We start from the raw sequence: 21,650 nt of genomic DNA, 5'->3' as shown, positions 1-21,650 counted from the left end.
AGCAGTTCCAGTAGCATGACAGTATAAAAGACAGGAATGGGTAAACACCTGCTCTCCACAACCTTTACAGTTTCAGGAGCATCCACTTCTTGATAGAGGAAAATAACTGTTACATTCATTTGCAGACCATGGAAAGGGAAGCAGGGGGAACAAAAGATACCTGAAATTGTTTCACAAAAGATTCCATTACCTGCAAGAAAAACCTGCAAAGCCTAGGACAAAGTCTTTACACAATTTTACACGGAAAACAAACAAATATCACACATGCAACATAAATACACACAGAAATTAGCCTTCAAGGACATGAATCACCAACCTACATGCCATCTTCAAAATTTCACTTCTCAACTTAAAAAGGAAGAGTAGAAGACTGTACATTCCACATATCTGTAAGTAAATCTTTCTTTCCAACTGCTTACCTGCCTCTTCAGAGAAGGGACTAAGCTGCGTGTAGCCACAATGTTTCCTCTTGTCTTTACTGAAGATGCTGTCTATATTCAGAGATTCTCTTTTGGGTCTCCAGGTCGGCCGGTACCTGCTAGATGAACTGGATTTAGACTCACTACTGGTACTCTCCACTTCCCAGTCTCGAGAATGTGCAGATGATAGGCTTTTTGAAGGCCGTGTTTCAGCCTGATCCGTACTACTCCCTCCATGAGAGGAATTTTGGTTGGTTTGAGAAATTTGCTGTGGTCTGCTGTGGATCATATTGCTCACTGTTTCTTTAAATTCCCTCAGTCGGCTTGTGCTGCTGGATGGTTTGGGGGCAGCTCTGGGGGCTTGTTTCTCTTTCAAGGTTTCTCCTGCATTTTATAAAAGACAGGGCAACAGCCACAAATATAACTCCAGATTAAGCCAGCAGCCCTACTCACAGCATCTTCATACAGTCTTTGAAAAGTAAAATAAAAACACAAACACAAAAGCAAAGACAATACAAAATGCTATGATGTACAAAACGAGAAAAGAAATGCACATACACTCTGAGGATCTTAAAAACATTTAGAAAGGTATTGATATTTCAAATAAAATAATGTTTCTTGCCTTCACTGTGGTATCCTGATGACTGAGCCTCATCTCCTTTTCGCCGAGACCGGCTAGAACTCCTTTTGCGGTCTGCCAGTGAGCCCTTTTTGGAAATATGCCTCTGATTACACTCACTGTCAGTCAGGTGCCCTGAAAGAACAGAAGAACACATCTGAGATGACAAGAGCCTTCGGACCAATTGCTCTCTGTGCTGAAACAGTAGGGCTCTCCTCCTTAGGAGCTGCAGACACTCCAATGCTAACTGGCAGGTTTGGATAACTTCGTATCCAGAAGTTATTCATTTTGTCCTGCGGGTGGGGTGTATTTTAAGGTCACAAACAATACAGCCCCTCCAAGGACCCTAGTTAGTGACAGATATCCAAAGGGAGCAGAAAAAGTTGAGCGTGCCTTGTCTTCTAATACTCTAAGGGTGTTACTTTCTTGCTGTCTGAATACTTGGTCAGTTTTAAGAGCCACCAACAAAAAGTTGAGGACAGCTTGCTTGACATTAGTCTGTTGAATGAAGGCTCAAACACATGAACAAGTCAGCATGTAGTAATAAGTTAATGCACACCATTTGCTTCTCCGTACTAACTGTGCTCTCTTTGCAGAAGTAATTTGAGTTAGCTTAGGCCACAACGAAGAAGCCTCAGTTGGCTCTCAAGGGCTACGCCAGCTAATTCACATCTGCCACAAACTAAGAGCATACACACAGATTATCAGCACAAATCAGCTGACACACAACAATGTTCCCTTACTCATGTGTCCAAGTCCTAGCATTTTCTCTTGCACACAATTTGTTCTCCTTTTCCTCACATAAAAGGTGAGTTAAGCGTATATGACATTTAATTACAGGTTTTCTCTACTGCCATTTCTTTTAACATTACGGTTCTCACACACAGTCCTAAGCCTGCAAGCACAAACACACGCATGGCTTTACTCACGTGAGCAGTCCCAAGCAGAGATGCAGGGTAAGAAGGGAATTTATGAATAAGCTACAAAGACTTCTCTAGCCTTGACATCACCAAATTTCACCTTGTATAGGATGACAGCAGAGAAAAACCCCCTACTACCCAACAGTGGATTAACAGCCCCCACACTACACAGTTGGCATTTCTGAGCCTACCCCTTGTCTAGAAATTAACATAAAAATCAACAATATTCAAAGCAGATTTTGAAAGTAAAAATAATACTTTTAAACAGTTGAAGAAATAATTCACTTTGACTACAACTGAGATACTATAATATCAGTGGGAAGGAGTCCAGACTACAAAAACCAAGCTACGCAAGACTTGTGTTTCTATTAGTTTGCAAACTGGAGAGTAATTTTTGTAGCTAAATCTTTAGGGAAAAAAAAAGAATACATAAAAGAACTAAGGGAATAGAAGAGAAACATTGGCAATGAAAACAAGATGTATGACTTTTAGGTGATTGAGCATGAGTCAGTCAGCACTTTGGGAGAAATCATTTCCCCCCCACAGCATGTACTGTCAAACCTCTTTTAGGGACTGAAAGAACAGTATCTTTTATCTTGACGGGAACCACTACAAGGTAAAAGAAGCTTACACTTCACTAGAGAAGTTGTGTACTCCAAAGCAAAACATTTTTCCCCGAAGTTTGCGACCTGATAGGAATGAATGGCTAATATCCAGTACTATGTTAGTGTATTCTTGTCCTGTAACAGAAACTATTTAAAGATATTCAGTGGTGCTGGAGTTAGCTTTGGGTCTGCACAGACAAATGCAAGAACACAACTTAGCCTTGCAGAACGAAGGCTGCTTGCTGTACATAAATATTTCTCCTTATTTAATGAATTGTAAATTTTGTCATATTCTCACTGAACATTTTATAGCCTCAGAGTAGAAACCAAGAACCACAAGTCTGCAGGACACTGACTGTGTTGTTTCTGCCTGGACCCTCTGGAACAAAGACTAAACCCAATGGAATGCATGAATAGAGGACTTGTAACACCAGATATATGAGCTGAAACTTCACACATTTTATTTCTTTTATTAAAATAAAAGGCCAGGATTTCTGAGTGCCCAATCACACACCTAAAAAGGTGTCCATTGCTGCACACATTCCTAAATGTCTCATCCTCCATGGGTGGGACAGTTTTATAAGCAAGCAGTAGTATTCAAAGGAATGTTCAAAGGAACATTTTCTGGTGGTAGTGGTCTCTGGTTTTTGGAGGGTGAGGAGGAAGATGGACAAAATATGCTAAGCCAAAAGAATGAAATCAATCAGGTTAAGACAGAATGTCCCCTACTCCATCCCAAGAAAAACTCAGTTGCAAAACTCAGTTGCAAAACTCAGTTGCATGAATAGGGCAGCCAGAATACGCACTTTTTCTCAGCAGCACAGGTTGGTAGGAGCAAGAGAGTGCTCATGCAGCCACTCTCCATGCCCTCATCCTGAAGAACCCAGGTGTCTGAGGTCATAAGACCCAATGGTGGTCCTTCCCAGGAGGGCGATGTGGAATAGGGTCCATAAAATTCTGGGCTGCAGTAGTGGGGTAAATGGCCATTACATGAAGAATCCTGCTCTTGCCCAGAATTACTCAATAGCAGCAACAGTTGACAGGTCAATGTGGATGGCTTCTTTATAGCCCCACAGATCAGCATTTGATGACTAAGCAGTTGTATGATTCAGCAGACTGGCTTTTTGGGAAGGTTTTAGGTAGGCAAAAATAAGAGGGAAAAATGTCCAGACAGGTGACTAGCTAAGGGGACAGACTGACTATAGCTAAGGCCAAATCAGGGAAGATGAGGATGACTGAAACTAGGTAGTGAGAGGTGGGCTAGAGCTGGAGGAATAACATAGGACAGAATCAGTAGGAGAAAAAAGAAAAAAGAGGAGAATATTACTACAAAATTATAGAAAACAAACGTATATGTTGAAATTCACCTGCTTACATGTTGGCAGCTATCCCACTACTTTTTTTTTTTTTTAAACAGACTTGTGACAAATTTTGTTGGGAGGAACCTAATTCAGTCAACTGCCTGCCACTTTTATAGATTATATAAATAAAACTCTGCTAGCATTTTCAGTTTGGGCTTCTCAGAACTCTTCAGTTCAACATAAATTATGTTTCCTTACCACTCTCAAATTCTGCTTCAACTTTCCCTTCTTTCTCACACTCTGAGGACAAATACCAGAACCTACAGTGCTAAATATTTCATAACATATTGAAAGTGCCTTTAAATTACCTAAAACCATGAATTACAATCGCTTAGACTTTTGATGAAGAATGAAAAAGCACTGAAGAAAGCCTACCCAAACCATTTTCTTCTAGGTTCAGATGTGAAAAATACTTGCAACATAGATGGTTTCAAATGAACTAAAGATAAATATATTTATCACAAGACAGCAACTATTTTGCAACTAAAAGGACATAGTGGTGTGTTAGCTGTTGACACTGCTGCAACCAACAGTTGCTGATTCAACAGTTTTGTCATCTTAGAAAGTTTTTTAAGGCACAATAAAATAACTTCAAATGTATTTAGTAGGTCACATTTCTGACACTTGAGAAGCCTGCCCTTGACTCATGCACTACTTTTTGAGAACTGAAGTTAGTACTGTATGCAGAAACAGATTGACTGGGGTCACTAGGCATGAGTAATACAGATTTAAGCCTTCAGACTTCCAGCTAACCTCTTTTCAACTAGTCTTTGGGCTGACTGTTCAGCTGCCTGAAGGAATATAAAGACAGACTCCCTTCCCATTGTGAATGCTTGGTCAACTTGTCTCCACAGCACAGGCAGGAGAACAGGAACATCTTATGCTCCTCCTTAGTGCAGTAAATACTAACAACTAACAACATCCACTTACACAGGAAATCTTTAGTACCCATGTATGTTAGATTCTGGTATGGAATTGCCTTTCCCAGACAGCTGCAACTCCTGAAATGAGCAAACTGCACACACAACACTTACCAGACTGTACAATGGTACTGCACAACAGACTCTAGATTCCAGGATTTTGTATGACACAAAGAGCAGGTGGATAGTGGATAACAGAAATAGCATCTGTAAATTTTTACCTGGCTAGATGCTAGTCTACAAAGGTCAATAGCAGTTAAAATTATGTAGATCTTTGTCAATACTATGGTTCATTGCAAACCAAAACCATGCTGGATACTAAGCACTGCTCATTATTCTGTTACGGGTTACATTAAAAGATTTTTCATGGGGCTCCACTGTATTCATCATATTTAATGACAATGACTACTCAGATATAATGGTATCTGCTACCTGTATCCCTGCTGCTTTGTGAAGCTGCATCATTCTCCACATTGTAGATGACGGTCCCCTGCGAGTCGGAAGAGAAGTGACTGACCACAGACTCATGGTGTGCCTGTTTATACGGATAGCTGTCAGTAGAGGAATCTGTCCTGGTATCACTTGAGATGGAAGGTTCTCTCCCTAGTAAATAAAGTAATGTCAAATTACAGAACAGAATAGAAGCAGCTACACATAAGTTAACTGGAAGAACAGAGTACTTAATATACAAGCTCAAATCCCAGAACACCCCATCTTTTGGGAAAAGTTGTCTCCTTTGGGAGGATAAAGGGGTGTCATACCTCTCAAAACCTTTATTTCTCTCTCTCTGGTAACTTGAAATTTATCAGATCTATTTATTATGCAAAATTAAACTATGTCAATTAGCCTACCAAAGTATACACTACTACCACACTGAAATTAACAAAACTAGTCAAGAACAAAACATTATTAAAGATAACAATAACATCAAAAGTCATAATAACAACAACATTTTATCTATTATGAAGCAAAAGCCCATCTAGAACTTCATACTGTTTCTTCTATAGAAGCTGGTGCTGGTCCACTGGGATACTGAAATGGATGAACCACCATGATTCAATTTCAGTATAGTACTTAAATTTGTTAAAACAAAAGAAAAGGACAACCTCCTCCCAACACTTTCATTATACAAAAGTAAAAATCTGAACAGCAGGGAGACTGTTGGCCATTTTAAGTTTTGTATACACTCCAGAATATACAGAATGTTTGTTTCATACTTGTTTGTCAGTGGAGAAACTAAAAAATGCGGAAAAATAAAGAAGAAAATTATGGTTCATTTTGCACAAAGCCTGAGGCCGCTTCATAGTTTTGTTGAGACCAAGTCCTGTAAGATGATGTCCTACTTCATGCAATGTAAAAGCTTTTACACTCAAAATTCTCCCCACTTCCTGACTGGTTAAAAATCTTAAAGTCCAAGGAAATACAGAACAGAGCCTGTTTTAGGAAATGACAGTTTCAGAAAGAAAAACGAATATAGGAAAAAGGAATCAGTGCTGTGGAACTGAGTAGTAAAGAACAATTCATAAACTGAAGTCTCCATTCAGCAGAAAATCAAAAACTTTAAGAGAAATTATTCGGACTTCGCTCCACATTTCATACCAGGATCTTCGACAATCTTTCCTCCACAATTTGTGGTATTATATTTTGATGTGAATAGATGCATTTACCTGAACCCATCAACAACAGTTCAGGTACGATATTGTGATTAACAGTTTAAGAATAAGCAATTTCAGTTCATTTCTCAATTATGGGCTGTGGATATTTGATAACACTGAGCAGTCCTCAAGTATTCACACTGAGTGCGAGACAAAAAGGCCATTCTAAAAAGCTAGATTAGGATAGAAAACTCTGGATATCAACAAGACTAAAAAACAATCCATTTATATTTGATTGGAGAATTATGTAGAGTATGATTTTTTCTGGCACATCTACCTACAGTATCTCACAAATTCTTTCAGAAGTTCTGTATCGATGTTGAGCACTGCAGACAACACAAGCAAGCCTGAGCAACTCAAGTGTTTTTGAAATGAGAGAGCAGGTTACTCATTGTAACCTTCTGACTTTAATTTGAAAGAAAGCACTTTTTTTTTTTTTTTTACTTTTTTTTTTTTATGTATACATATTTTTATGTTCAGCTTCCTGAGGTCATTTTAGAACACAATAATATTAGATACTGAGGAGACACTGAGAAGTAGTGTTAGCTAGGTATTTCCTGGAGAGAAAAAAAAAAAAGCAAAACCACAAGGTCAGTTTATATATAGCGTATATTGACCTGATACTTGTAGAGATGCTCACAACTGATGGATAGCATCAAAGGCCCTCTCCCCACTTCCTGGTTTTCTTCAGAACAGGAAGATAGATTTATGAATTGTAAAGCACCTCGTCAAGTAAGAAGTGAAGGTTTTCTTCCTTCTGCTTTTATTTGCATTTATTTTAAGAAGAGTTGGAGATTTACTTCATTATGAGTAGATTGTCAACACATAACTAAGGGGATAACAGATGTTCTCTACGGATTAGCTAATTTTATGTTTCCTGGTCAACTATTGTCCGCAAAAACCATAAAATATTCCTGGAATTACACTGTATAAATAGGCTAGAATTCTGGAAAAATGGTGTATTTCTGGGTTTAGTTTTGCCTTGCTGTTCTTGGCAACCTATAAACCCACCTCTGATACAGGATATTTTCCGCAAATATGCAAAAATAGAAACCATCTTCTTTTGCTAAGCCGTTATAATAAGCCCACACCCAGTTTCTATTCTTCATCCTATCTAGATTGCAATTGCATGTCTTTCTCAGAATGTCTCTAGAGGCCTCATTTAACATCCAAAATCATCCCAGAAATTCAGTAAACCAATAGCCCATCAGAACTTTGTTCAGCACGTTGGTAGTGGTCTAAGCTCTGAAGCACCTTAGTAGGACAGACGTTTCTGATTCAATGCAATACCTACAATACAAAGAATTCAGGAAGCAGAGAGACTTTGAAAGCCTCTTTGATAGAAAGTGCTATGCATCTGCAGCTGTAATCGTTTTTGATGCAAAACAGACCATGAAGAATTAAGAAGTAATCATCACCTACAGGCATATGCCTTCACCAATCCCTTCCCCTTTAGTCTCCCACAAACCAGTTCATATTTCACAGATTAAATTCAGGAGTGAAGTTAGGGATAAAGTAATTCTGCAGCTCCCTTTCATTTCTATGAGTTTATGCAACTCAGCTATTATTCCCTTCCTGTTAAAACAGATCATGAATTTGTGAACCCAGTCTTTGAAGTCATCATTTATTGTTCCTCTCTGCTTCCACTCCACAACACTTTCACTGCCTTTTTTTTTTTTTTTTTAATTTTTTTTTTAGTTTTTCTCCAACGTTTTTTGGAAACATTTACTACACAAACAATCAACAGAGTCTTGGACTGAAAGAGAAGTTCAAAGGTGAAATACTGGAAGTCCTCTAGATCAGCTTTGACAACCAAAGACCCCACTAACAAAAACACACACAGAACAACAAAAAAATAAATCACACACAACACTACAGCATAAGGCATAAGCTTGCAGTCCAGACTGCTTACCTGAGTCTTCGCTATCATAGCAAGTCCTGCTATATTGCTGTAAATCCACTTGGGGGGGCAAGTCTTGTGTTGACACGGGAGTTCCTCTTGGATCTGCATACAGCAGCAGCAAAGGCTGATAATGACCCTTAATGCATTTTGTCACAACATCTTTCCATTTTGGACCAATCTGATTTGAAAACAACGACAAGATAACACAAGAAAGACTGTCAACGTTTTCTATAACAGTGTCTATTCCCCCCCTTCTTTCAGAGTTTGATTTTTTCTCCTCTGACATTCTTTAACTCCTTCCATATCCAGTATTGAACGGGAATCATTAAGAAAGCTCTGACCAGTGGTCACGTATTGGAAAACACTTCAAAACTGCCTTAAAATAGGCATTTCCATTCCTCTGAGACTCACCTTATCTAAGAAAAAAGGCACCACTTATGACACCAGCTAAGAACACGTTTGGAACACAGAGGAACCAACTCAACTAAAATCAAGATATTCCTTATGACTAAACAAATTATAATTTTTGCAAAAAACATGACCACAAAAATAATTTTTCCTTTCCAGAGGGTTGAATTTTTGTTTTTAATAAAAAGCTGTTCATCCTTTGAACTGTTGTGGTTTTGCATCAGTCAAAGCCAAAGATTTAACAAAATTTCTTAATCCATCCACCAGCATAAACAAAATGAAAATAAAAAAAAATTGCATTTCCAACATGACAGCAAATTTAATTCAAAGCTAGCTACTTTGGCGTGTGAACCTGTTCTGCTATTAGAAGAATCTCCACAAGCATTCTGATAGCCAGGCAACAATTATTATAGCCATATTCATCTCAAAAATCTTCCCCATATACTAATATGGGTTTCACTTAATATGCTTAACATCTGCTCTAACAAATCTACTCCATACACAGTTACTCAACTGAAGCACTGCAGTACCCATCCTTGGCAGTTTTGCTGCAGATAAATGTGACTGAACTAATAGAAAGATTAGTTTTCCCTTCGAGATTCTGCTTGGCATAACTAGCAGACAGTTTTCCTCTCTCATGTTTGTACCTCCATGACTAGAAGGAATAAAAGGAAAGTGGTGTGAAATAAAGCAAAACAAACTAATGGGATGTAGTAACAGTGTGCCAGGATTCCAGCACTGGTATCTGTAATGTCAAGGACCTCATGCTTGGTGAGAATTAAAATAAAGGGACAAACAAGTAGAAAATTGGTTGTTGGCAGCAACCACCAGGGAAGTCTGGCATCTAGATACTTCAACAAGCAACTCCAAAAGCAGGCACTAAATAGCAACACCACTCATCAGTAAGGGAAAGCGAAGCATGTCAACTGTGTGCACAAATAAACAATGGGGGTTCAAACAACAACATGAAAGCAAGATTGGCAGCCAACAGAACAACTAAGAATAGGGCTTCTGAGATTTCTGGTATGCTTTCCTGTGAATGCTTTACTTTGCTCACAAAAAGGTACAGAGCTACAGAACTAGAGTAGCAAAACACACACGATTTCTCAAAATCTTTGAAGAACAGTATGGATTTGTATACAATTAGTTAGAAAAATAATCTCTTAGGAATTTGTTGAGCATTACTTTCTTACCTCCTTGACATGAGCATCATCAAAGTACATCCATTTGCGGATTTTCGTTTGGAAGAAGAAGGTAGAATAATGCTTTCCATAGTAACAAATCATTCCCACCAAATACAGTTCGGAGTGTTTTGCTCTGTCATCAGTTACTCTGAAGAAGAGCTTCAAGAAGGGAAATAAGAAAAATTAAAGCAGAAATCAATAAAATACCCAGCATTTTATATACTGTTTTGCATCTGAAGGCCTCAAAGTACTACAAGAGAGGCATCGTTGTTTTTGCTTAGATTAAGAAAACAAGTCAAAGACTAAAGTAATTGACCAACGTTTAAACGAACCTAGAGACACAGACCAGGAACAGACTGCTATCAACTCACCAAATGCCCGAGAATTGAGTCAGTCTTGGAGACTGTGGCCATGCTTTAAAGATGTTTACAGTGATAGATAACTTCTCAGAATTTCTAGTGTGGTTCTACTCTAAAAATGAATACAAGCAAAACTACTTTGCACTGGAAGAAATTCTCCATATACTCTGTTATGCTTGCTGATTATATGAAATACCATTTAGGACTGTTACTCCTCATCACTTTGTAGAAATAAAGCAGTGCTGACAGTAAACAAGTGGCATTTATTTTAATTTAAGCAAAGAAGATGAAATGAAGACAACAGTAGGTCAAAAGAATTTGGCACATACAACAATGTTTTCTGAATTTAATTGACCATGTTTTATTTAAAAATGCACTGGACTCATTTTTTAGCAAGTTACTGCTTTACTATGCAAGTACCATGCATTCTTAACCACACTTCCATTAACTTGCTCTGATTTTAGTTCACTAAGCACTAGATGTTTTCTTCTTCTGTACATGTATTTTAATGTAATATCTCAGTGCTAGAATATGGCACAGCCAAGATTCAGTATATGAATTACTTAGCTCTAAAACAAACTGACGTAGAATAAGTGCATCCTCTGATATATAAAGCTCCATATCCCATACACTAGAGTTAATTTAACCTATAAGTCAGTCACACAATGCCAGCCACCCACCATTTCTCAGAGACTGCTCAGTTATAAGTTATTTCTCCTTGTTACAACTACAGGTGTAAACAAAGAGGATTTAAACAACAAGCAGAAACTGTATTTTATGTTCAAAAGTAATAAACTTCTGTTCTTTGTAGTGGAAAGTGTACAAATGTATTTTAATTGAAACCAGCACAAACCGCAATCAAAATTCTCTCACACTTCTATGTATTTAATTCAAACTGTTTTCTGAAGTAGTTTTCTCTTATTTTCAAGCACCTTACACATTAATGTAATATAGCTGAAAACACATGATTATACTAGTACTTTCACAGTTTTTATGAAGCATTCAGAATCGGACCAGATCTTTGGGTCTGCCCTCTATTCAGAGGCTGAAAAGGTAGAGGTGGTGACTTATTTTTCTCAATCCAGCAACTACAGACTATCACGAGAAAGGTTGCATGCTTTTAGGTACTGTGAAATTACAAAAAAACTCACATCTCCCAGCTTAAGGCAAGTGCCCAGGCTGTGAATAACATCCTCAGCCAGATCAGAGTGGTCCGAGTCCCAAACCAAGCCAATGGTGATGATCTGTGGAGAGTTCATCAGCACACGACGAATACGTATCTTTTCCCCACAATTACTCTGAGGATTTAAAACAAAAACATTGAAAATAAATATTTTCCATTTATTATAAATTAGTTAAAATAATTCTTTATTATGAAGAATATATTTTTATATTCTCATTATTTATTATATTGTTAGTTTTAAAAGATCTTCAGAGAGAAACTTGCTTTTAAGGCTAACAAATTTGTTTTAAAACTAACAATTTTTTCAGTGTTCCTTCCTATCCATTATCTGTTGGAACTAACAGCATCTTTAAAGCATTATGAAAAAAAGTTCACCTACTGAATTAAAAAATTATCACAGTCGTTTTAGCAAAGAGCACGCTGTCTTCTTATTTTTAAGGATAACTATGAAGAAGTCTCTTAGAACTCACTTTCCCCCCATGGCAGGTCATACAGGCACCTCTGGAAAAAGATTCCAGAAAAAACATCTTCCTACTGAGAATAGTTTCTCATGTCTGCAAGGAACAGTTTCACCATTTAATATAGTCATGCCTGACACTACACCTTTGGAAGAGAACACAAAAGGCTTCCTCCCCACAACAACCTAGAATGTTAACCAGAATTTCAGTCCCAATTAACAAAAAAACAGGCAAAACCAAAAGAAAATAAAAAGGAAAAGCTCCAGTTTAGTGACAAGTCAATGATGAGAAAGTAGGCTTGAGGTATTTTGGTTTGTTTTGTGTGGTTGTTTTTTTTTTGTTCATTTCTTTTATGGGTAGAAGACTGACGTTACAGGTATTTACCAGGCTTTAATATTAAGATGACTATATTCACACATGTTTTGTAAGGGATAAAGTACAGGCACTCCTGTGGATTACCTCACCAAAACCAACCAACCAAAAAAAACAAACCAGCTCAAATTGACATCACCTGTGTTTCAACTAGTTAACAGAAGCAATTTTTGTAATGGAATCCTAATAAGTCATGCAAGTGAAGCTTTATTAGTCCAGCCTTAGCTAAGCCTCAAAAAGATTTTGCGACTAAACAAAGAGGCAGAAAGGGCCGGCTGGCAAGCAATTTTACCCCACTGAGTATTTCAGACACAAAGCAGCTCACCTTGACAAGGAATGTCTTTCTAGCAAATTTCCCTTGTTTTAGTTATTAGCTAAGATTTGTGAATCTCTTAAGCAATAAAACAGTATCTATTTGTGTTTTTTTTTATTTTATTTTTTTTTTTAAATCGTAAGTAAACCACTATTTGACAACAGCCAAAAAAGAATTTAACACCTATACAGAGGCTAAAAGTGAATGTTTCAAAGTTACAAGCTACAGAAGGCTAAGGGGGAGGCAGGCAGGCAGGCATAAAATGGAAATGCTTATACCACCCTCAGGGAATAGGCACACAAGCTATTCCTGTTAGAGCCTGGTATTGCTTCACTTCAGGCTCCTGAGATGTCAAACAGTAGCATTACACAAAGCAGCAATTATGCAGCTGTTTCCTGCCCTACCTATTAATCAATATGTAAAAAAAAGTTTGATGATCACTATTTTTGCATAACTACCTAAGGCCCTAGATCTGAATATACCTAAATTAGAAGGTAGAACAAAATATCAAACTCCTGTTTTAGAAACCAAGCCCTTATGATTTAAAAACAAAAATGTCTTCATGCTTACCCAAAACCATTTGTATTTTTTTCAACCCAACTGATATAAGGACTTAAGTCAGCTGAACTTTGTCAGACTTTTACTGCATAGCAGAACATTTTTAGGAACAGTCACCTATGGCTATCAGTTAGGCATATTCTTTTTAAGAATTTATGTCAGTTAAATTCCAATCATCACTCATGACAACTATAACCTACGCTTTCTGGTCAGTTTCTCCATACTCTGGAGTATGTCAGCCAGAAATCCAGAACAGTACTCCCTCAAATTTTCTGTGGTGGTTTTTGCCTTTCACATAGCTCTTGCAAATACACCGTGTAGCCTACAAGCCCTTGCTGTTGGAATATCCTCTGGCAGTGAGAAGTGGCTGTTCTTTTCTCTTCGCCTCTGACCAACATTTTGGCTATATGATGCAAGAACAACAGTGTTGTCAACAGTATAATTTATCCCAGCTGAACAGTAGTGATGAAGTTGAATGGAATCTCATCCAGGCAAAACAATCAATCTTGTACATGTAATTACAACAACTGGTACAAGAGTAGTTACATTTGTGTCATAGCATGGTGTTACTGAGATGCTTCTACAAGAAGTACTTCCTTTCCCATGCTCTTATTACAGGTGGTACACCCTACTTTCACAGAAAAGAATAACACACCAGAATAACTGGACGGATTTTGGGAACACTACTAAAAAGCCAGATAATCTAAACTACTGTCAACATAGAGACATCTCCTATATACAGATATAGTTTCCAAATTCTTTGTCATCTCTGTTTCTTAAGATAAGATCCCAGAACTTTCTTCATACAATAAAAGCAGACAATTGCTGCTTCATGTTAGTGTTAGAGTCCTCACCAAGTTTCAGTGAGATTGAATGGAAACATATTATAGGTACTTCTAGCAGCCATACAGACTTGAACAGGAGTAGACTGCATGCACATTCCCTGTGGGCAATGTAAACATTTTCAAGTTTTTCTCACCACCTTTTTGCGTGGCTTCTAGCTCAATAAAAACATTTGTTTTTATTCCCCTTCCAAGCACTATATCCTTGCCTATTCTTAGAACTTACCTCTAGACAAGAAAGCACACAGCATCAGAAGTTTTTCATTTCCTTTGTTGAGTAACTGAGAGGTACCAAAATCAAGCCCAATCACTACAACGAACTAAATCTTGAAAATGCTCATGAATTAAAAGGTATATGTCAGTGTAATCTATTAACTCTCTTTTGTCCCATCTGTTGTCCTCATAAGAAAATTGAGCATACTAACCGGACAGTTTCTCAGGTCTCCCATAGTGCTGGCATTCTGCAGAAGCTCTCCGAACATATCTGGAGTGGGTTTCTCTCGTCTCTCCAGCATGCAAATAGCTTGATTGCTTTAGTATAGAGAAAGGATGGGAAACAAAGGGTTAACAAAAATATAAAAATGAACAAAAAACACATTAAGCAAGAACGTTGCCCTTAAATTATGTAAGAAGTTAAGAACCTTAAAATACAAAACATTTTTTATATTTAATGTAGTACAAAGAACACCATTATTAACCGTGAATTATGTCACCTGTAATATGGAAGAAAAAAAACTATTAAAAAACAGGAAAGGTTTCTGATTTGACTTAAAATTTACAACTTAAAAACAAGCTTTAGCATTTTGAGAAATACTTAATTTCAAAATGAAGCATTTGTTCAAAATGCTTCCCTTTGGCTACCACAACAGTGATGTTAGCACAGTAAAGCACATCCCTACAGAGAAAACTAGACAAAAAATAGCACAGTATTTAATTGATTTCACTGTCCAGTTTAAAAGAAAGATAAGTACATAAAAAGACTAACAAACATAGCATTTTTTCTTGGTATTTTTAAAATAATATCCAACTCAAGAGTTACTGAGATTTTTTATATACAATACTGAATACCATTTACATAATTATTTTCATGCAATTCTAATAAATAATATTCTAATACACTGTCTCTGCCTGTAACTTACAGAAGCACAGCACGGTGGAATGGCAGGTAGCAGCCACAAGGGAGAATGAAACCTAGCTTTATATTATGCCTTATATACTGCTAGTAGTAGCCTTTAACAGAGATCTGAATGAGAAGAGCAACCAGCAGCTTAAGACAACCTTTTCAGGCTTGCTCTCTCATGCTGGCCAACACACACAGTTTTTCATCCCAATCAAAATTTAGAGATGGAAATGAACAACAGAATTCTACCTCTATCAGGTTTAGGCAGACTATAACTGAAGAGCAGCTTACTAAAGGAAGAGAAAAATCAACTTATCTCTTCTAGAATTCATTCAACAGAATTCTAACAGAACTAGAGCAGCAAAAGCTCCTTTAATGAAAGGTTACGATGGCCAACAACTATTAAAAAGCAAGTGCTATATCTATCTTCAACATTAATAAGAAAGAGGAGTCAAGGAACTAAATACGGCTGGTCAATCTTGCTCTACCATCTGGGGAAAAGGTAGACCAAATGCCCTTGGAAATCATCTCCAGGCATAAGATGGACAAGAAGGTAAGTCAAACCAGTCAGCATGGATTTACCAATGGCAAACCACACATGACCAACTTGATTATCTCCTATCATAAGAAGACTGTCCCTGTTGATAAGGGGAAAATAGTGAAAAAGTTTCACAGAGTGGTTAAGCTCTCGAACAGATAACCTGGAGAGACCGTGGAATTTCTGTCCCCAAACATTTCCCAAATTCAACAAAACCCTGAACAGCCTGATTTGGCTTTGAGGTTATCCCTGTTTTGAATGGGAAGACAGACTAGGCATCTGAAGGTCCTTTCCAGCTTTTTTCCCCCCACTTATCATAACTCACCTGTTCACACACTAAGGTCTTTTAAAAGATACATGAGTCCTTGGCACTAGAGTTGTCGGATTCAGAATCGTAAACAAGAAGACACACTGATCCATGCCTAAGTTGATAAGTTCTGCTCCACTAAGCCCTCATGCTCCTTATCATGGTTATAAAATATCCTCCAACTTCAAACAAACCACATTCGTGACATTTAGTGTTGAAGGTAAAGATGAAATCACAGTACCAGTATAAATAAGCTTTTTTTTTTTTTTTTTTTTTTTTTTACAGGGAAAAAAGTCTCAACTCACCAAAGTGAGGTTGTGGAGATATAATGTACCATCTGGATGAAAGGTAATGGGTCGGAGGTGGCACCACAGCTGGTACAAACACACTAAAGAGAATGAAAAAGTAGTTATATTGACAAGATTAAAAACACAAGTGGGAGCATTGCTGTGAGAATGCATCTTTTTTTTTTTTTTTTTTAATACCATGGCAATGCATGTCTTTGGATTGAAAAATGTGAAACTGAGGATTTGTGATTTGTATACAACATGCGTCATCACCTCACCTGTTCAAACAAGGTCATCGCAAACTTCTGATGGGAAACACAATGTGGTGCAGTGCAAATATCTTCCTTTGTCTCATCCGCAATGTGGAAGTGAATTCGCATTAGCAGGTTTTCCTAGTCCAAGAGAGAAGTGAAAAAGCATTAAGTCATTTCAGACGTAGACATAAGTAGAATATAAATCACAAAAGCATGTCAGATGCAATGAATAGTGTTATAAGTACTATATAAAGAGACAGAAGACAAATTTTTGAAACCTGCTTAGAAAACAAGGGATTTGGTATTTCTTTGCTATAAGAGAAAATGGCTACCACATCTGAGTTTAAATGCTATATCAGTTAACCATTTATTTACAGGTACCCCTGAAGATTATCCTGTCCAATTCTCAAAATTAGTAGATTTGACCTAATGTAACAGGCACAGCAGCTCTGCAGTTTTAAAATCAGTTGGTTGCAACTAACTTCCCATCAACACCAAATAACTCTAGCCAATTTCTATATTCCACAAAGGGTTTGAAATATGGTTAATCTGCATTCTGTAAAAGTGGAGGACAACTAGTAAATGAAGAGGCAGACTAAGTCCTACATGAAACAAAAGCTCTAAACATTTTCTAGACAACTCCATCTGTTTTAAAGCTCCTAGGATTTCTTGTCCACTAAGACCTCCGCTCCTCCCGTTGTTGCCAACATTATCTGTTGGTGACAGCAGGCTGCTGCCACCTTCTCCAGAAGCAGTTTCCACCACTAGCATAAGTTGCCTGGATAGTTGATAGGCCTTCAATAACCAGGTCAAAATTAATTGGTAGGCAAAATAACTCTGAACTACTACTGCTTCCTTTGAACTTTAATACCTAAGTTCTTCCTCTGCCATTTAAATCTCTGCCCTTAGGGCTGAAAACGTTAACCAAGTGAAAAGCTATGGAATTATCTCTGCCTTAAAGTTTAACCTCAAAATAGAACTCTTACCACTCTTAAGTGTCTTTGTACCAGTATGGTTAACCTAACATGCTTGTGGGGACTCTTCCTGTAGAAATAGATGGGCTATTTAGATTTCTCAAGAAAGGAACAAAATCTGAAGTTCCCATGTTCTACTACGTACAGACCTCTGTTAATGTGCTGGGCTACACACAAAGATTTATCACCGCTGTGTTGACAGGGGCTCCTGTATAGGCTCACCTCCCTTATTTCACTTCAAGGCTTCATTGATATGATCTATTTCCATTTTAAATAGGCCTATTAAACTATACTGTTTTTCTAGACAATTATTCTCTGTCATGGTATTCTACAAAACGGGATAGTTTGGGTTATCATAAACTCATTTAGAAGGCTAGGAGAAGACCTACAACAGCTATATGAATTTAGCATTTCTATAATTTCCTCCAGTGCTACTGTCAAATTGGGTAGGTACAGGAAGTGAAAGATGTAATGTACAGAAAGGGCTCCACTCTGAATGGTGCTTTGCCTGAGAGGATTCAAATCCAGTAGCAAAGCTGGCATGCTTGTACTTGGATTAAGAATTGATTTGGTTAAGAATCAATTTGATTAAGAACCTATGCCTTCAGACCATCTTTCAACTGTACTCACAAAACATTCAGCAGCATCATCCATGATGCCCAGCTGGAACCGTTGCTCATCCTGAAACGTCTTCGCGAGAGCGGTGCGCAGGGCATCAGAAGGCAGTACCTTCTCACTGCTACATTGAAACTGGTTGAAGATACTCTAATAAGAAAAACAAAAAATAGTTCAGTCACTGTATTTTTCCAACACGTGCAACACGTGACTAATACATTGTTTGAAAAGAAACAAGAAACCTTTAACTCACTTTGATCAAGCAGCACATATTTGTATTGCACAGGGACTACAAGCGACAATCCTAGGAGTTTCTCCTTTGAAACCACATCTATCCCTGTGGTGTTTCCCTTCCTTTCATTTCAAAGAGCACATTTGCAAAGAACTAAGGGTTGGGAGCCTAGGGGCAAATTTTCCTCTATGTTAATCACCCTTGGACCTTCTCCCAGAGCAAATACAAGACATCAAAACATCCACACTTTTCATTCCTATTTCTCCCTCTTGATTCTTACATTCCACACCAATAGCTTTCTTATACATGACTTCTGTTTCCCTCTCACTCAACTTTTTCCAAACTTCTCAGCCCACAATGCATTGCTTGTAATCTTGCAGGAATTTACTTTCCAGTAAATTCTTACCCAAGTAAGAATCAGATAATGCCTGGGTCTGCACACAGGAGAAAAGGCACAACCTGAATAGCAGCTCCAGTACATGGCCAGCTGTTTTGCTGCCATACACCTGCATTTTCATACCCGCAACTCACAGCTCATCTGGGTAATCACTTGCAAGGACAAGTAGTTTAATAGAGATGCATTATCACCTTAAACACAGGCTATACACATGAAAGTCCAGCACATATTCCCAGCTGACTAAAACCCCACTTTTATTGTGTGCACTTGTAATCTCCAAGAGATCTTCTGAACAGTTATTTCATTTTCATTTCACCCTCCCAAAAAGCAAAGATTTGTATGCAAGATCCTCAGTCTAAGTCAAAAATTCTAGCACTTATTTCCAGACAATTCTTACTCTTACAACACTCTATTCCTTCTACCTCATTTCATATGGAAACCAAATATTTTCATCAGCGTCAGTACCAAAATTCTGCATCTATTTTCCTATAATATTTCCCTATAAAACTTCCCTAAAGATTGCAGAAGAAGACTACTCTTACTCTAGTAAAAAGAAAAAACATCTTCAATTATACACTACTTGGCTTCTCTACCTTCTAAACAAATCAAACAAAAATGAGAAAGCTAGTCTCAAACCAGTTTGAGGATTTATTTTTCTTTCAATGATCATGAGAATCTGTAATGATGTTCATTCCTGGGGGACTTCCCTTACTTACTGAAAGCTTCTCCCCAACATAGAGAATTAACATTCATTGGAAATAAAAATCTTCAACCTTATTCTCCTTTAACTACCTTTATTTGTTTCTTATCAGAAAGTGAATAGTCAATTGCGAGAAGGTTTGCCAAGCTCTGCCACCTCATCTGCTTGGAAGAAGCTGAAAAAGTGCAGAACACATCGGTCATTGCACAGCCCAAACAAACCAACCTCAGTGTCTGCTCCATCTCTGGCTGTAGAAATCACACAATTTATAGCGCTGACACAATCTGACACACAGGTAAAACCCACATCTCTCTTTACTGCTTTTTATTTTAAATTTTATTTTGGTAGTGCTTATGGTGCTTATTCATAGGTGAGGGACCATTGTGCTGAAGACTGTCGCTCTTCTATTACTGCATTTATTAGTGGAAAATGAAATGGAAAATAACGAAGAGAAGGCTGTGAGGCAATGAAGTCTCACAGTTCATGAGTTACAGACAACACCTTTCCTCAGCTACCTTTCATATATACACACATATACAAAAAAGACAAAGTCTCTGTCTGTAACAATCCTGACTCCGATTTCTGTCACACTGGTAACAGAGCCAAGTTTCACGTTTCCTTAATAAATTTCTTCATTTCAGTGAACCTCAAAAACCAAAAGCAGTGAAAAATAGTTCCATCCTACTGGAACACTTTTCATTAAACAATTTAGGAGCACTTGCAAATATTCATGACTGTGCTTTAGAAACATGTTCATTCTGGTTATCATCAGTCTCACTTCATAGAAGTGGAAACTGATGCACTTGTCTAGTGGCTGGCACGCAACCTAACTCAGGGAGCTGATGGACAAGACCTGTTCGCTCCAATGAGAGCTCTGAAATAACTCTGAATGCTTGGCAGGGGGAGGATCAGCCCAGGCTTCTAATGAGGGAAAAACAAAAGCCAACAAGCAAGCAGACTAAAACCATCTTTGAGAAAATAATGCATACTCTACTTTTACCTGCAACGTACCCTGTTAGTTAACACAGATTCGATACAGAAAAATGTGATCCTGATGCTTATAAGCAACTGTTTCAGAGTTAATTCCTTAAGATCCTGCAGTTTTGCTGCTTTGTGGTGTTTGTTTTTTTTTCATTACAAAATTGCAGCCTTCACAACTAAAAATAAAGATTATAAAAACAAACAGAACAACTTTCATTAAATACAATAGCAGAAAATTGTGAAATTTGTTACCACAACCACAGAACAGAAATAATTCAGTAACAAAGAATGCTGTAAAGAATTTTAATATGTAAAATCAAGCTGCAGAAGTTCCCAGTGCTATCTTCTAAAAGACTACATAGAAGAATGTCTTTCAAGGTTTGTAATGACATGGAACTCAGTGGTATAGTCTTCTTTAAATTTTGAGGACTAAAATGTTTTAAAAATAGTAATTGTGCATTTTAATCTAACAAAGATCAAATCTTACTTTATCTTTGCACAGCATAGTTTAAAACACTTTGAAACAACACAGCAGCTAGTAGGAAGCCCTAAATGCACCTGCAATGGAGTCAAACTCACTTTGAGCACAAGGTTTGGTGGTTTGTTTTTTTTTTTCTTGTTTGTTTTCTGCTTGGGGAGGTGCAGAGGGGGACAGGGGAGTTGTTTCCCCTTTTTTTCATTTTTCAAGATAGGCTCTTCGCTCCTCTTTTATTCAGAACAGGTCAGTCTTGTCTCTCAACCTTAGATGGACAGGTGTGGCATTTCCTGATGTTTCATCATTTTAAGTTATCTAAGTTGGATCTCTCTCCTTAAGTTCAGATCTTGCCCTCGAGTTACACTGTTAACCACTTACATTTGCTCCATATGCAGTCTGAAAGCCAGCTGGGCGCAGACCAGGAAAGCGCTGCTAGTCCTGCTACAGGAGTTTTGATGACAAATTTCCTCCAAATGCTTCTGGAACTTAATGACAGCTTCATATACAAAACATTCAAACTTAATTTTCTTCCAAACTTCCTGATAGCAAAAACCCCACTGGCATATTCACTGCACTGAAGTTCTCTTGCAGTGGCTACATTCCAATACAGTTGAGAGTATCCTTAACAGCCACAATATGAAGAGACACCACTAAAAGCCTTATGAATAAGCTAAGCTTTTCCTATTTTTAC

At 37.7% G+C, this 21,650-nt stretch overlaps 1 protein-coding gene across 9 annotated transcripts in view; it reads right to left on the bottom strand.

Annotated features, from left to right (window-relative positions):
- Positions 1-21,650, bottom strand: part of USP54 (ubiquitin specific peptidase 54) — a 98,502-nt gene that overhangs the window by 19,100 nt on the left and 57,752 nt on the right. For all 9 annotated transcript variants that reach the window (XM_084525782.1, XM_084525781.1, XM_084525784.1 and 6 more), the window contains 10 exons: positions 18,190-18,324; positions 16,610-16,723; positions 16,350-16,432; positions 14,505-14,610; positions 11,505-11,651; positions 10,004-10,153; positions 8,412-8,580; positions 5,277-5,447; positions 1,042-1,173; positions 420-803 (listed from right to left, as the gene is read on the bottom strand). In XM_084525782.1, the coding sequence (XP_084381908.1) occupies positions 420-803; positions 1,042-1,173; positions 5,277-5,447; positions 8,412-8,580; positions 10,004-10,153; positions 11,505-11,651; positions 14,505-14,610; positions 16,350-16,432; positions 16,610-16,723; positions 18,190-18,324 (1,591 nt within the window). The remainder of the gene's footprint in view (positions 1-419; positions 804-1,041; positions 1,174-5,276; positions 5,448-8,411; positions 8,581-10,003; positions 10,154-11,504; positions 11,652-14,504; positions 14,611-16,349; positions 16,433-16,609; positions 16,724-18,189; positions 18,325-21,650) is intronic.

This window comes from Aythya ferina (assembly GCF_964211825.1).
Source record: "Aythya ferina genome assembly, chromosome: 7".
NCBI lineage: Eukaryota > Metazoa > Chordata > Aves > Anseriformes > Anatidae > Aythya > Aythya ferina.
This window is presented reverse-complemented; position numbering and strand designations above follow the sequence as displayed.